The sequence below is a fragment of the Notolabrus celidotus genome, chromosome 13 (assembly GCF_009762535.1).
Source record: "Notolabrus celidotus isolate fNotCel1 chromosome 13, fNotCel1.pri, whole genome shotgun sequence".
Classification (NCBI taxonomy): domain Eukaryota; kingdom Metazoa; phylum Chordata; class Actinopteri; order Labriformes; family Labridae; genus Notolabrus; species Notolabrus celidotus.
In genome coordinates this window covers 23,212,178-23,227,193 of record NC_048284.1, presented here as the reverse complement: position 1 = coordinate 23,227,193, position 15,016 = coordinate 23,212,178, and the positions used below count along the sequence as shown (strand labels likewise).

At 41.5% G+C, this 15,016-nt stretch overlaps 1 protein-coding gene across 3 annotated transcripts in view; it reads right to left on the bottom strand.

Moving 5' to 3' along the window:
- LOC117824068 (kelch-like protein 29) overlaps window positions 1–15,016 on the bottom strand; it is a 168,947-nt gene that overhangs the window by 105,985 nt on the left and 47,946 nt on the right. For all 3 annotated transcript variants that reach the window (XR_004633529.1, XM_034699433.1, XM_034699434.1), the window contains exon 2: window positions 5,171–5,473. Coding sequence is in view for 2 of the 3 variants with exons in the window: in XM_034699433.1 (XP_034555324.1) it covers window positions 5,171–5,440 (270 nt within the window). In the remaining variant the exon portion in view is untranslated. The remainder of the gene's footprint in view (window positions 1–5,170; window positions 5,474–15,016) is intronic.

Genomic DNA, 15,016 nt, shown 5'->3' with positions numbered 1-15,016 from the left:
TCATTTTTTATGCTTATGAGTGGCTTTCTTCATAACCACTAAAGGATTTTTTATTCCACTGACATTTTTGACCGGACCCAAAAAAGAGCTGATGGGTTCGTCTCTGCACAGTGTCAGATAAGCTGACTGTAAGCTTTGAAATATTCTCTGACACACGCACCACTTAACCACTTACAGAGAACAGAAATGTACCTCTGACTTCAAGTATTTAAAAATGCATAACTGTTCAAACACTGAAAGTCAGATAAAGAGACACTTTAACCACTTAAAAAGACTCCAGGTTTTACACAAAGGTGTATGGATAATAAATGAGACCCATTAAGTGTTTCTAATCAATCCGTTCGGTTGACTTCTCCTCTCGTGGAAAAGTCCACCGAGAGCTGGAATTTAGAGACATTTTCACCATGAATGCAAATGACGCACAGTGAGTCTGTGATCGCACACCAACACATAGAGTAGTAAATCAAATCCAATGAGGATAGTTTACCTCTCTGCTGTTCAGGGGAAGATATGAGGACGCTTCTGCTGCTCAGTGTTAATGTCAAAGTTTGAGAGAATAATTCCTATTTATGTAAAAATGTCAGGGGAAACAACCCAACATGACTTTGTTACACATTAGCTATAAGATTTCTTTAAAAACACATTCCTTATCAGACTTCATCAATTCATGTTTATTAGTAATAAGCAACAAAAGCTGGATGCCATTATTTCAAGCTGTGAGGAAATATTTTTCCTCCAGCTTTGTTTATTTTTCTTCATAATGTAGCTGAGTGTTTTAAGGCGCCCTGCTGAGCCTGCTACAGAAATTGTCATCTCTCATAGATGATAGAGTTTCACTCTTGGATGGAACAAATATAGTTTCCTCTCCAATCTAAGGCTATTCTAAAAGCTCTCACCTGTCACCATCGTCATCATCGTCATCATCGCATCTGTCAGCTTCATCAAGCTCCCCCAACGTGATCCTTCTTAAACTTTAATCATCTCATAATTTTGATACAGGTTTCAGCAGCTCCACTCAAGGTCAACCTGATTTTCAAAAGAAATCTCCCCGACAATTGAGTGATTTCAGATTCTGCTGCCAGTCCGGTCATTACCGAGCTCCCTGACACCAGAGTGACGCTGACAACTAGTTTTTCTTCGTGAAGGTTTGAAGGCTCTGCAGGAGACTAAAAAGGTAAGCCAACACACCCAAGAGGTGATACACAGAAACATCACACTGTTGATCCCCATTGTGTTACAATAGCTACTCAAACAACATGGGATGTGTAAAATTAAGAAAAATATATTTTAACCCTAACTGTCTTGTTGCAGTCAGAGAAACCACACAAATGTGTAGACATGTTTGCATGAACAAAGAAAATGAAAGAGAAAAGAGAAGAAACATCCTTTTCCTGATTGTTTCAGAGTGAGGCCACAACACCTACTGTGCTCTGGACACTGGGTTGTATTGGACACAGTGTGTGCTCTGAAAAAACTTAACAAAACGCCACAATGTCTGATTGTTTTGAAATGAGCTTGACTGATCAGTGTTCTCAATGCTTAGAAAATGTGTTTTGTTTTTTTTGGGAATGTCTACCTGAACTTTGTAAAACATAATCCACAAGAAAATATCAAAAAGCAACTTTTTAACAGGGGTATCACAAAGGAAATCAAATCTACAATGTATTCAACATGCTTACTGCTTACAACATATGCATGCAGACAGAGAGGGCTGTCAGGGAGTGGCATCTCTACCAAAACAGAACACTTGATTTGGTTTTAATCTGTATCAGCAGAAGATCAAAGGGCAGAAGTTTTCATGGCTGAAGCTAGATGCATGTATTTTGCTTTGTAGTTGTGACAACTGCAAATAATACAGATTCATTCATTAAAGTAGGAGATGAACAACATTTCACTGTGGTTAGCTCCTCATCACTCAGGGGATTATTTCTAGGGGGAAAAAAACATAGACTGTATAAAATATGGACGTAGTATCCGTGACGTCACCCATCTATTTCTGAAGCGCTGTTTTGAGGCCAATTGACGGCGGGAGCCATATTGCTGCTGTCAAGCGATTGTGACGTAAAGAGGCGGGCTTTGAGCCTTCTAGCCAACAGCTACAGTGTTCCCGTCTGTCAATCAAGTCAGCTGTGCCTCTCATTGGAAGATTCATAATCTCAATATCTTTAAAAGTGCAGCGTTAGAAAAAAATTCACCCTCCACACAGTGTGTGCCGATCGAGAAATGAGCTATCCAGACTACACTCGGCTTTTGTACCAGGCTGTAAACATGTTTATTTCTGCTGTAAAGATCGGCTTTTTTGAATTGGTGTGTATGTGGTTTCTGGTACTTCCGGAGACAGACTCAGCGGATCCTTGATGAACTTCCGCATAGGACTCATATTTTTAGACCGGAGGTTGCCACTTGAAAACCCCCCCACAAAACTTGCACTGAAAGAAGTCGCCTATGTCGTGTTCAGTTTCCCACTACGGGACTCGGATACTCAATTGATGATCACTGTCATACTTACAAAAGCACACAAACACACACACACAAACTCCTGTACGTGTTTTTGGACTGAGCCCTCACTTTGGCCGCCAATGTTTATAAAGAGAGATTCTGTAAACAGTCGGGATCAATCTCTTGGCTTTTTAGAGTAGCCATGTACAGAACAGGGATAGTGACCACAAAGTGAGCTGAGTCCACCCATCAGACTCTCTGTGACGCCGAAATAGCTTTGATCTAAGATGACAGAAAGAGTGAGAAAGTATATTTCGAGGCAAAAATTAAAGCAGAGACCAAACTCTGTATTTCCACTTTTACAATGTACTCTCCTTTTTCTGCTCTGACAAACTGCCAAAGGCATGAAAGGGAAGAAAATCAATCCCTTAGGAACACTTCCATAAGGGCATCTGGGGAAGGATCTACATCTGCGTCTTACATACACATCACAGACTGCATAAAACACAGAAGTAGTCTCTCTGATGTCACCCATTTGTTCTGAAGCAGAACTTTGAAGCCTACCAATGTCAGTCGTAATATTGGAAATACTGACTCAACCTAAATTGTAGACCTTGCAAGAAGCAAAGAGATAGAGTTAAGGCGGGCCTTAATTTAGCAAAACTCTTGACCTTACCATCTTCAAAAATAATACGTTAATAAGAGCTATAGTTATTGTTTTTTTCGACCAGGCTGTAGACATGTTAACTTGTGTTGTAAAAGCAGGCTTTTTAGAATAAGCATGTTTGTGGCAGCCAGCCTCAAATGGACTCTCAAGGACTTAAGCACATCCCCAATGGCTTCATTTCTCAAGGCCAGAGAATGGTGCTTGACGCTATACACACAGTTCACACGGAGACTTGAGCTTTAAACTATTGTACCGTTATGTTCAAGGTAAAACACCTAATGGTTGTGGCAGCCATTGAACAATGACAATGACCACAGTGGGAGTTGGTGAGACTTTGTTGGGGTGTGTGTAATTATTCAGATGCACAAAAGGAGGGGCTGACGCTATGCAGGAGCAGATTTACAATGTCTGTGGTCAGTGCATTCAGCAGGGTATCTAATGATGTTCACTTACAGGCTAAATCAGCAGAGCTTTGTTTACCTCTGCTCTGAGAGTGCAGGCCCTACTGAGAGTGAGAAGGTACTGGGGAAAGAAAACAGCCCACATGGGTCTGCTGAAGTTCAAATTAAAGCAAATGATCTGATAGTGAGGGTGAGTGCCCGGAGTAAGATGAATGGTATCCATGGAAACAAAGCCAGGGGAGAGGCTGTAATGTTTGGTAAAGGCCCCTCTCTTCACACACTGCTGACAGCCAACTCAGAAACCTCGAAAGAGGGGGTGAATAACACAAACCGTTCAACTTTTGTCTGGACTGGTCAAACATTTCCAAGCCGCAGTTTTCAGAGCAAGGGTCAAAGTTAAACACATATTATTTTGGTGCCATATTTGCACATCTCCTAAACTTTTGGCTTAAAGCTAGGGTTGGTAGTCTCGGAAAACTTGAATTTGAATGTAGCATTTCCTCAGGACTCCGTCCCCGTGGTGAGAGCTTTCTAGACTCTGATCCAGACTACAGTCCTGAGTAAAACACCTCATTGGGTCAGAGGGGACAGGCCTGAGGTCGAGCGAGGGGGGTGGTAAATAGAGTCAGGGGAAGCAGAGGCAGGGGACGGGAGTGCAGGCCATGGAAATATACGCACAGGAGGCGGGCAGAACGGCAGGAAGGGATTTGATGGTTTAAATTTTTGGACCCCAAAAACGGTGATTGGTTGGTGTTTTCCCAGGTTTAGTCCGGCTGTAGATAGCAGCTTTTTGTAACTCTTTTTTTGAAACACATTATGTATTGATTGCAATCGGGACATACAGATCACTTTAACCAGTATAACAAAAAGTGCATCTAAATCTGTCAACCCCAGCTTTAAGAATGGCTAAAAATAGTGTTATTCAATAAAAATGACTCTGTGTATTTAGTATAGCAAACATAAGATCCTTAAACAGAAGGCTATTAGTGATGAGATGATGACTTCAAATTTGCATTTCTATACTTGGAAATGCTTATTAGAGCAAATTTCATGGTCACTGTATGAACTGTTGAAAATGAAAGCAGTTTGAAAAGGAGAACTATGCAGCTGCAATAGTCAATGATAAGAGTTCAGGGGTTTTATGAAGATCTGGTCCATTTTGTTTGCTTGTTGGTGAACGTGTCACCTTTAACAGTCACATCTGACAGCAGCACCCATCTGAGCCACTGTCAGAGGTAATTTACATAACGATGGAAGAAAATAACCAAGGAGGGAGAGGCACGACGAGACTGCCATTTGGCACAGAGAAAAAATGAGAATGGAGGAAAATGGTTTGGCAAGAATGAAGCATTGGACCAGGAGAGTGAAGAGAGAGCAGCAAGAGTGGAGAGAGGGATGGTATGGCAGTAGGGGGGGGGATCTTGAAGAGCTGAGACAATTGATGAAGACGAGCAAAACAGAGAGTTGGACAGAAACATTTGGAGAAAGTGAGAGAGGTGTTAAGTCTGAACAGCATGGACAAAGTTAGAGATTATGTCCAGTTGGGGAGTTATAAATGTAGAAACGGGGCGAGAGAAAGACGAGACATAACTATGAGGGCGGAAACACATGATGATTCAGAGAGGACCAGGTCTTACTCAATCTGATTGGATGAGACTCTTACCTTAGCCGAGACCGGAGTCACTGATCCTGCTGCTGTGATGCCCCTCTTGGCTGCAATGTCACTACTCGATGTTGTCACAGCAACTGTAACTGGTGTGGGGAGGAGAGAGGGGATGACAGGGAGTGGGAGGAGCCCCGGACGGTTGTTGCCATTGACGACAGTAGAGGCACTGTTGTGACTGGCTCCTCCATTGTGAAGGCCAGAAGGACGGATGTCTCTCCGCTCCCAGGGTCCCCGGTAGTCCCCAAAGCGGTGGTGATGGCGTGACATCACTGCCTTTCAGTGGGAACTACTGGTGCAAGGCTGCAGAAAACGGAACGAAAGCGGAGGTCAGGTTCTATTCTATTTTTATTACGTACACCCACAGACAAGGTTTCAGAGAGAAAAAGAGGCCATGGGATTTTTAAAAAGAGCGACATACAAAGTGAAGCAAGGAGAGGAAGTTTTGACATTAAATAGTGAATGCTCGCAGCATCTGCTCCAGATACAGCCGACTGACGATTGCTCTGCAGCTCATTTGTTGCTCTTAATTCCAGCTGCAACAAACAGGAGAGAAATGAGCAGGTCTATAAAAACACCATTAGCGCCAAAACCATGAGGAGATAAATCTTTCACGGGACATCTTTGTGTGACGAGGCAAGGATAAAATTAATCTGTGAGCAAACATAAACAGCTTCGCACACAGTGAAGTTTGCCTGAGGACAGTGTAGCAGTATCTTAAGGTCAAAACTCATTCATCTGAAAGATCAAAATTTCTGCAATTACAATTCATCTCAAACTGGCTGTTAAATCAGATCTGAAGTGCACGTAAATGTTCTCTGTTGTGAAAGCTGTGATGAATAAAAAGGTGGAGTTACATCAGTATGGGGTACCGAGCTATTGTGTAGCATGAGCATATCATAAATCAAAGCAGTGCGGGATCTGAGCAGTGAAATCCATCACTGGGGGGATTGTAGCACATTGTACTCCTTCTAACCAAAGGCAGGTTATGCTTCTTGAGCCCTTGATAACAGATGAAATAAACAACAAGATCAAACCAGGTTTAGCCAGACCCCATGCTTAATCCACAGGTCTGTGAGGAGAGAGTGACAGCAGATGATATATTTTTACTCTGCACACTGGGGTCTGTCATGCTGCTTCTTTACTCACACAGAAGAGAGGGAATCAAAATGCTGACATCTCTGTGTGAAACAGTATATGTTTCAAGTAAATGGCTGGGTATGCACATATTGTGTGGGGAGGTATAGGAACAAAAGTGCAAAATTCTAGAGAGTTTAAACAAGCTGTTGCAAATGCAAGGACTAAATTTGAGTGATACACCATGCAGCCAGTGGTGGGAGCACTGGCTCTGCTGTTCACCCACTAGAACACTCAGGGCCTGATTCAAAAAAGGATTGTGTGGCTTCTACTCCTGCTGAATCCGTTCAAATAAACAAATACGATATTGTCTCAAATTCAGAAAGCATGCACCAAGGGTAAAATGCTCCACAGACTGTTCTGTTCAGCTAATGGCATCACTGTTGAATGCTTTCATTTAAACGAGCAATTATGCATTTATTTTGAGCAGAACAGGCTGTTTTCTACGCAAATGAGGCCTATTACAAATTACACCTAATTCACCAACTGGCACTTTCAGTTCCGCGCAGTTAAAATAAATTGTGGTAGCTGGGACAACGTGTTTACAAGTGTTGTTATGCTCAAACTTGCAGAGCTCAAAACAACATTTCCATCACTGAATGACCGAAAAATAACACATCTTTAAATAAAAACTGTTATTAATTTGACATTACTATTTTACAGTAATCGGATTACATCAGTCTGGCTGTCTGAGGCTCAACCCCTGCACATACACGCTGCACTATTAAAATAGCAGTATATTTAATGTATTACTTTTGGATCTGAACAAGCTCCTTTTTGCTAGCTCGCTCCAGGAAGTAAGCTGGATATGAATTGTAAAATTTGTGTCACATCTGTCATTAATTGACTCTTCATATGGTAAGGACTTCCCCTCTCTATTCGGCTCATAGTGCGAGAGCACACAGCGCAGCTCTGCACAGCAGATGTTGCAGCTCATCTCAGTCCCAAGTCAGTCAATATCATTAGCGTAGTTTCCTTTGTGAATTAGACCTAGAGATGGAGCAGATAGCAAGGGTAAATGATGTGCAATTACTAGCCGCAAACAATACTTAGTGAATTTCCCCATCGCTCTATTTTCCTTTGTCTTGCTCCCCATCTGTTTTTTTTCCTGTATCTCCTTTTTCAGCTTCATTTATTTATCTCCTTTACAGCCTCTGCTCTGTCCAAAAACAGCAACGTGATACACAGAGAAAGAGAGCCAGACAGAGCAACTAAAAAGCTGCAGGCCAACACTCTCTCACTCTGTAATAACCTCGTCCTCTCCAAAGTAACCTTTTTGAATAAACTCAAATTTTACAAAAGAACATGCTTGTACTATCTCTGTCGAAAAATACTGGAGACGAAAGAGTAACAGGGTGCCAGTTCAACAGAACAATGGCAGAGTTAGTGCCAGGTAATATTCTCTTATCCAGCTTCACACTGCAGCTGAGAAATAAAAGGGAAGCCAGAAAATTCCTTTACAGAAAAAAAGACCGAGGAACAAAAATTAGAAAAGGGACATTATCTCTGCAATTTTCAGAATTGGGCACAGAGAGTTGATGCATTCACAGTTCTGTACAATTTAGTTTTATGAATATTTTCTCTGAAGTGAAGTGGGTACATGCCAATGTGCATTCACTGTGTTACCAAGTCTAGACAGATTTGCGATTTACTAAGAAAACTGGCTGAGTGATTTTTTTTTTTGTATGTGTGTGTGTGTGCGTGTGTGTGTTTGAAACCTTCAAAAACAAGGGCACGCCAAAGAACAAATTCAATACATTATGCAGAAAAGGCAGTGAATAAAGTTTCTAAGAGCCCATAGAAGAGGGAGCTTCATGGAATAATCTTGAATAAAGCTGAATTAAATAGTCAAAGGAAAAAGAGAAAAGTGAAATAATGTTTCTTTAAAAGAGAACATTCTAGGAGTGGTTGCAAAAATAACTGTAAAAAAAAACTTTCCAGAGGTAAATTTAATAGTTTATTGCATGTTATATCCGAGAACAAGATTTAGAATGTCAGTAGTGATCTTCAAGTCACACTTCTACGCTGCATAGACCACATCAATGAAACCAGTTTGTATGCAAGTAAAGCAGTTTGATGGTTCCTATAAGCAGAAATCTTCAAAAGGAGTGCAGCTAACACTCCCTCTTCGATTGAACTCCCAAGTCACACTCCATTATCGCCAGTCAAGTTGTTGGTATGAATGTCATTAATCAAGTGTAAGGAAAATGTGAGTCCTGTCTTGGCCCTGAAACCTGAAAGCCTATCCAAATAACAAAGGCTACAAGGGAAGCCTAAGTGTGGCCAGCTTTGATATCACTCAAATGGTATAAATAAACATCATAATAAATCAAATGACAGAATATATAACAAAGCACTGAATGCAATGAGTAGCAAAGTAAGAGTTAGCGTTCAGCCTTAATGTGAATAAATGTAAAACTTTGAAGTTTGAAATAAAAAAGAAATTGGAGGGCACAAAGCAAGATTCAAATGCAAAATTGGATATGTTGCTTTTGACACAGGCTCTCTTTTTTTAGGACCAGGTAATGTTCAAAGCTTCAGCTATAAACAGGCTGAAAAGTAATTATTACTTTATGGTGTACCCTGAGGGCATTTTCACAATCTTGGCCTTACATTTCAATATGTGCACAATCCTGTAGCATTACCATCATCCTATATTCACATCCATGTGTAACTGGCAGCTTGTGATTATTCCTGCAGAAGAGTGTCACTGAGACGACTCCCTCTACATTCTTAGTTCCACCAAACAGATGGATCTCAGCATCTAAATAAAGACTCTTATATTCTCTTCAACAAACTTCATTTTCTGAAACTCCTTTAAAGTCTGTAGGTGTATGTTGCAAATGTGTGTTGTTGAATGAGCACATGTTGACTCGAGGCAGGGGGTGGATGCTGTGTGAATTTTTGCTTGAGGGTGATGGAAAAAACAGGAATTTCGCTCTCAGAGGTACCGTGGAAACCAACAGCCAGCACACCTGTGGACTCTGCCAGAGCAGATAAACACCCATATACATCACATTTGCAGTGACACTTTGCTCAGGCTCTGCTGCTCCAGGGATAATGTGCCAATAAAGACTTGGCCATTTTCTTTCACATCCAGCGATCACAGTGTCAGCCCCAGACAGAACAATAGTGTTTCAGAGGAGAGATGATGACCTTTGCTGCAAGACGTGCACATGAAGCCAATCACTTCAAGAGCCTTTTTGAATTTTATAAGAGACTAATGACATCATTTCATTCATCCAATTATATTGCAGTTCCCCTCCTGCAGTCCTGCCAGCATGTTAATAATCTTACCTGGAGTTCTCAGACTTTTCCACATCAAATGTTATTTTCTGACTCTATATGAAGTAAGTAAATTTAAGTAAACTCTATTTAGTATAGCACCTTTCACAGACATCGTCACAAAGTGCTTTACAGAGAATCAATGTCGACAAAACAATACAATGAGCAATAAGTAAGATAATTAAGACAGCAGACAAAATGACATCAAATTACAATGGAAGGTCGAAAAGCCATAACAAAACAAATGTGTCTTAAGCTGCTTTTTAATGGTCTCAGTCGAATCAGCAAAACGCACTTGGGGCGGAAGACTGTTCCAGAGAGATGGAGCCACATGCTCAAAGCACGGTCACCCTTAGTTTTAAGCCTGACACGAGGCACAGCAAGCAGACCCTGGTCTGAGGATCTGAGGGGTCTACTGGGGATGTAAGGGTGGAGCAGGCCGGAGATATAAGAGGATGCTTGATGATTGATTGCTTTGTATGTTAATATGAGGATCTTAAACTGTGTTCTGAATGTGATTGGTAGCCAGTGTAAGGAAAATAGGATGGGAGTGATGTGGAATGCTTTACTGGACCTGGTTAACAGTCTTGCAACAGCGTTTTGAATTAACTGTAGTTGGTGAAGAGAGGATTTATTGAGGCTGGTGAAGAGAGAGCTGCAGTAGTCAAGCCGTGAGGAAATAAACGCATGAATAAGCATTCCTAACTCTGCGTGTGAGACGATGGATTTAATTTTAGCTAAGTTTCAAAGGTGAAAGAAGTAACAGCTGATGACTGAGAATCCTGTGCTGAGAGATGGAAATCTAAACAAAATAATACAATTAACTAATCCTCTGGAAGCCCAAAGAGTAGGATCAAGAATCTGGTTTCTAAAATGAACAGTAGAGTCTGAGACAAGTGAAAATATGATGTCAGCAATCAAACCTAATGAGCTGACTGACTGGCAGGCTGACTGGCATCTCCATTAGGCTGTCAGTCTTGTTATAAGTTAAAAGCTGCAGAGGAGACCGTGTGTGTTAGCTACTGGGTTCTTTTCAACACCAGCTTAAGCTGCTGATGCATTATCATCAAAACCGCACCACGCATCAGTTCTCCAAGTGAACACGTAAGATTTATATGATGTGGGGAATGTTTTTATATAACATACACCAATGTCTGCATGTCTGTATCAGTTGAAGTTGACATCATCATCACCTCAATCATTACTATGGTCACCCTCCAAGTTCCTGTGTGAGGTGAATGATCACACAGAACACAGCCTTTAATAACTTTAGTTCCCAAACAACAGCTGAGTGATTAGCCAAAAAAAAAAGTTATCTGGCAGTGAGGACGTGCGAAACACACCCTAAGAACAGCATCTGTCACTCTGAGGCGGCATGCAGCGTGTCAAGTGTGTGTGATGGAGCTATGTTCACAAAGCCTTGTGGGAATTCACAGAGAGCTACAGATAGATGTGAGGAAAGACTGAGTGTAACAGATGGACGGAACGTGGTAGATGAAGAGACAGTTAGACAGTGTAATAGAGAAAGCAGATGAGAAATAACAGCAGTAAAGTGTACGTGTGTGTATGCATTGCCTGGAATAGAGAGAAAGGTGTTAAAAGACAGGGTCAAGGAGGGATGGATTGTGTGTCATACATCTGTTCTAGGTTGTGATGTTTGCTGTGCTGGCACATTTTGACCTGCGTTCAATACCCCCCTGCCACTTCAACTACTACAGATACTCCACAAGAGGAGGGGCTCTGGTTTCAACCTGTCGTACACACACACACAAACACACACGCACACACAAAGCCACCTGCTATACTCACAAGTCATTGCTAATGATCAATTTGTCCATCTGCTAGTCTGGGTGATACAAGGGGCAGGAATGTAGGTGTAATGTTACTTTAAGGGGACATAATATGGCTGTAAATGAGAGGCCCTGTGGGACATGCACTCAGACAACCACAAACACACAAATAAAGCACACACCAATACAATTTGCACACCAGTAAATGTGCTGACAGTTCCTGCGGGACATCTGAGGTATTCATCCTTATATTTAAATAATGGAAGAGACTGTTGGTACAGGAACCACCCGGAGCAATGCAGACCAGAGTCTGAGGCTTTTTAAATTCTGTTTCTCAGCTGGAGTCTGTACCGACCAAGACCCAGCAGATGATGAAGACACAATGAGATAGAATGAAGATACAAATGCCAAAGATATACCCATGGTAACATACATGCCTATAGATGCCAGCATACACACAGACAAGCAGAATACAGCATTGATCAGTAGTACATCTTTGTAGCTGATACAACCTTTTAGCTCCACAGAGCAAACTAAATATTTTCTTTATTTGGATACTCTTTTTCAAGCATCTTTAAATGTCTATCCTTCACGGTAAGATATTGATTAATAAAGTAAGCTGATCTTCCAGAAAAGCACTAGAGTGTCCTGAGTATTTTTAGCTTTGCCTTTTAAGTACGTGAGACAGGAGACACCTCAGTAATGTTGCAGAATGAGAGAAACACAAGAACCAGAGAAAAGGCAAGCGTGACAGAAAACAAATGCTGTTGTTTTTCTCATTAGCTCAGAGTTATTTTGGAAAATCTGGATTTGGAAAAGAGGTGTGGGGATTGATGAGGAAGAGAAAGGCCCATCTTCTGAGGACAAAAAAAAGTTGGAGATGAATGCAGCTACCTGCTGGCATCAAAATCAGCAAGCCGATTGTGAGACATGCTGGGCCTAAGTGGGATTAATGTTAGCATTAGAAGGACCAATTAATCCCAGAGGCTTGAGAAGGATTAGCAATTTCCCACAATCTTCTTACAGCCATTAGTGGCCAAAGTGGGATTCATGGACACTGTACAGTCATCAACTTATCCCAAAACATGGGATACCTCAAACAGAGACCACCAGTAAAGACAGCATTCACAGCATCCAAGTTAGGTAAATTAAGCTAAAACAGCAAAAGGAAAACTGGCTGAACCATGGGGTAGTAAGCACTAACACCAACCTCAATCCACCTACTTATCTTATATGCAAAAAGGATTTCCACTTATGCTTCCGAGGAGATTGTGACTGCACTTTGTACATTAATCTGACACCATGATGGATGAACACTGCTGAATGATATGCACACACTGCCTCATTTTACAAGAGACTGACACTCCCTGATCATCCTCTCTTTGATAAAACATTCCAGTATCCGAAACATCATTCAAAGAGGATAATAAAGGGAAGAGATAAATAAGAAAAACAGAAGGACGACAAAGAAAATGAAAGGTTAAGATTGATAAAAGTGTAATATAACTGCTCAGCTGACAGCAAATCTTCTCTGTGGTTATCAGCAAAATTCTTTTAGCTTGGCAATCGTAAGTAAAACTTTCTTCCAATCTGGATAAAAGGCAGTTGTGCATAATTGTGGACTTCATGTGGGAATAGAAAATGATATTGGAGTTTCCAAGCCACTTTTTTTTACAGTCGTATACACATGGACCCGCTCTCTGTGATGAAAAAAGTGTGGACCCTCTGTACTTCCTCTGCCTAGGAAATGTCAGTGCTCACTGTTCACCACTGCAGTTATTAAATGTTAAAACAACAGAGTGAGTAACACTCTGCTGGTGTTCGGTCATCAGTAACCCTGGCAAGTTTAGCCGGAAAAAAGGTGAAAATGCTCCCTCCACCACCACAGGCTGCTGCTCAGTTAATGAAAACACAAATTCACAACAAAAGAACAAATGGTCACATTACATGAAGCTTGAAATAAAAAAACTAGAGCCTCTGTGCATATTTTCCAACACAGCTTACTTTTCTAGGGAGGTGCAGGTTTGGCAGACACCAATCATGCAGTGTGTTGTGTGCATACGTGTGTATATTGTGTATTCTCTGTGGCCCAGAGCAGCTGTCGCCTTTTCTCTCACCGCTGCATCCTTTTGCAGATCCCGTGTTCTCTAAACAAAAACAAATGACAGCAAAAAAAAAAAAGCTCTCACTGCAGATGACACACACACACACACACGCGCACACGCACACGCACACACACACACACACACACACACACACACACACACACACACACACACACACACATTACTAGGCACAGGTCTATACACAAATACACAAATAAACAAACAGAGCAGTTGAAGCAAAAACAACCTTTGGCTGCTGCATTGTAATAACTACTAAAACATGTTTGTTAATGTTTCAATATGCATGTGGGCCTGTGTACGCGTTTGTTTACAGCTAAAGTACATTGGGTAGCAGGACACGAGGCACAAGACAAAAGCATTACTAGTGTCCTAATTACCTAAATGGCTGCTGCAGAGATTACTGAGGGCAGTGAGCGTCCATCTTTTTGAACACCAGTACTGGCTCAGAGATCAGGAGATATAAACATATAAAAAGGTTGGAGCAGCAATGAGAGAGTGGAAAAGAGAGCAGGATAATTAAATGAGAGCAAGTAGTGAGACACAATGTGGAGGAGAGAGAGAAAGGAGGATACAGAGCTGGTGATTTACAACAGAGCCAACAGGCCTTTAAAAATCTGCAATGGCATGTGGTTCTCTGGCAACACAGGGTTATGACATCTCCTCTGTCACCATGGATACACCCTCTTCAACTGCAATCTATATCTTCCGGTCATTGCAAAATGCTCTGGGGTCAGATCGTATCCTTACCCTCCCTGCTCTGCAACAAAGGCTCTACATTAGGTCCGTCCCTCTGTTACATGATTTCAACTCTAATCCCTGTGAGCACATGTGGAATATTTAACCCCTGCCTGCTCTAGAGGCCACAGTCCTGCTGGTTGACGTGCACCGAAACCGCAGGGTATAATTTCTCAGTGGCTGACTGTATGACAACAAAGAGACTTATTCTCTGAGCAGCAAGAATATCACTGCAGGATGATTTAACAAAGAATGAAATACCACCATGTCCAAGAGGTCCTGTTCCTGAGCAGCAACATGTCATTAAATGGTTTTATTAAATTAACATGAGTAGTATAGGCTCCATTATAGCAAAGACAAACTCTCTAAGTTCTACCCAGATAAGAAAGATGTACAGTAGATGCTCCCAATCTCCTTGCAACCTTACCCACATGTTTTGGTCATGTCCCGAACTATACGAGTATTGGAAAGCTTTCTTTTTTAGCAATTTCTGACATCCTGGGCCTAAAGATTCAGCCATCCCCTCATGTAGCCATCTTTGGCAGAGCCCCGCTTGATTTGGCTACTACAGAAACTCAAAACAATGTGATAGCCTTTGTGTCCCTGGTTGTCCTGAAAAGAATCCTCTTGCTTTGGAAGTCTTCTCAACCACCCTTATTTAGAGTTTGGCTAAACGATGTTTTGATTCTGCTAAAATTGGAAAAGATACAATTCACCATCAGGGGCTTATCGGATAAATTTTATACACACTGGAGGCCTTTACTTGATTATGT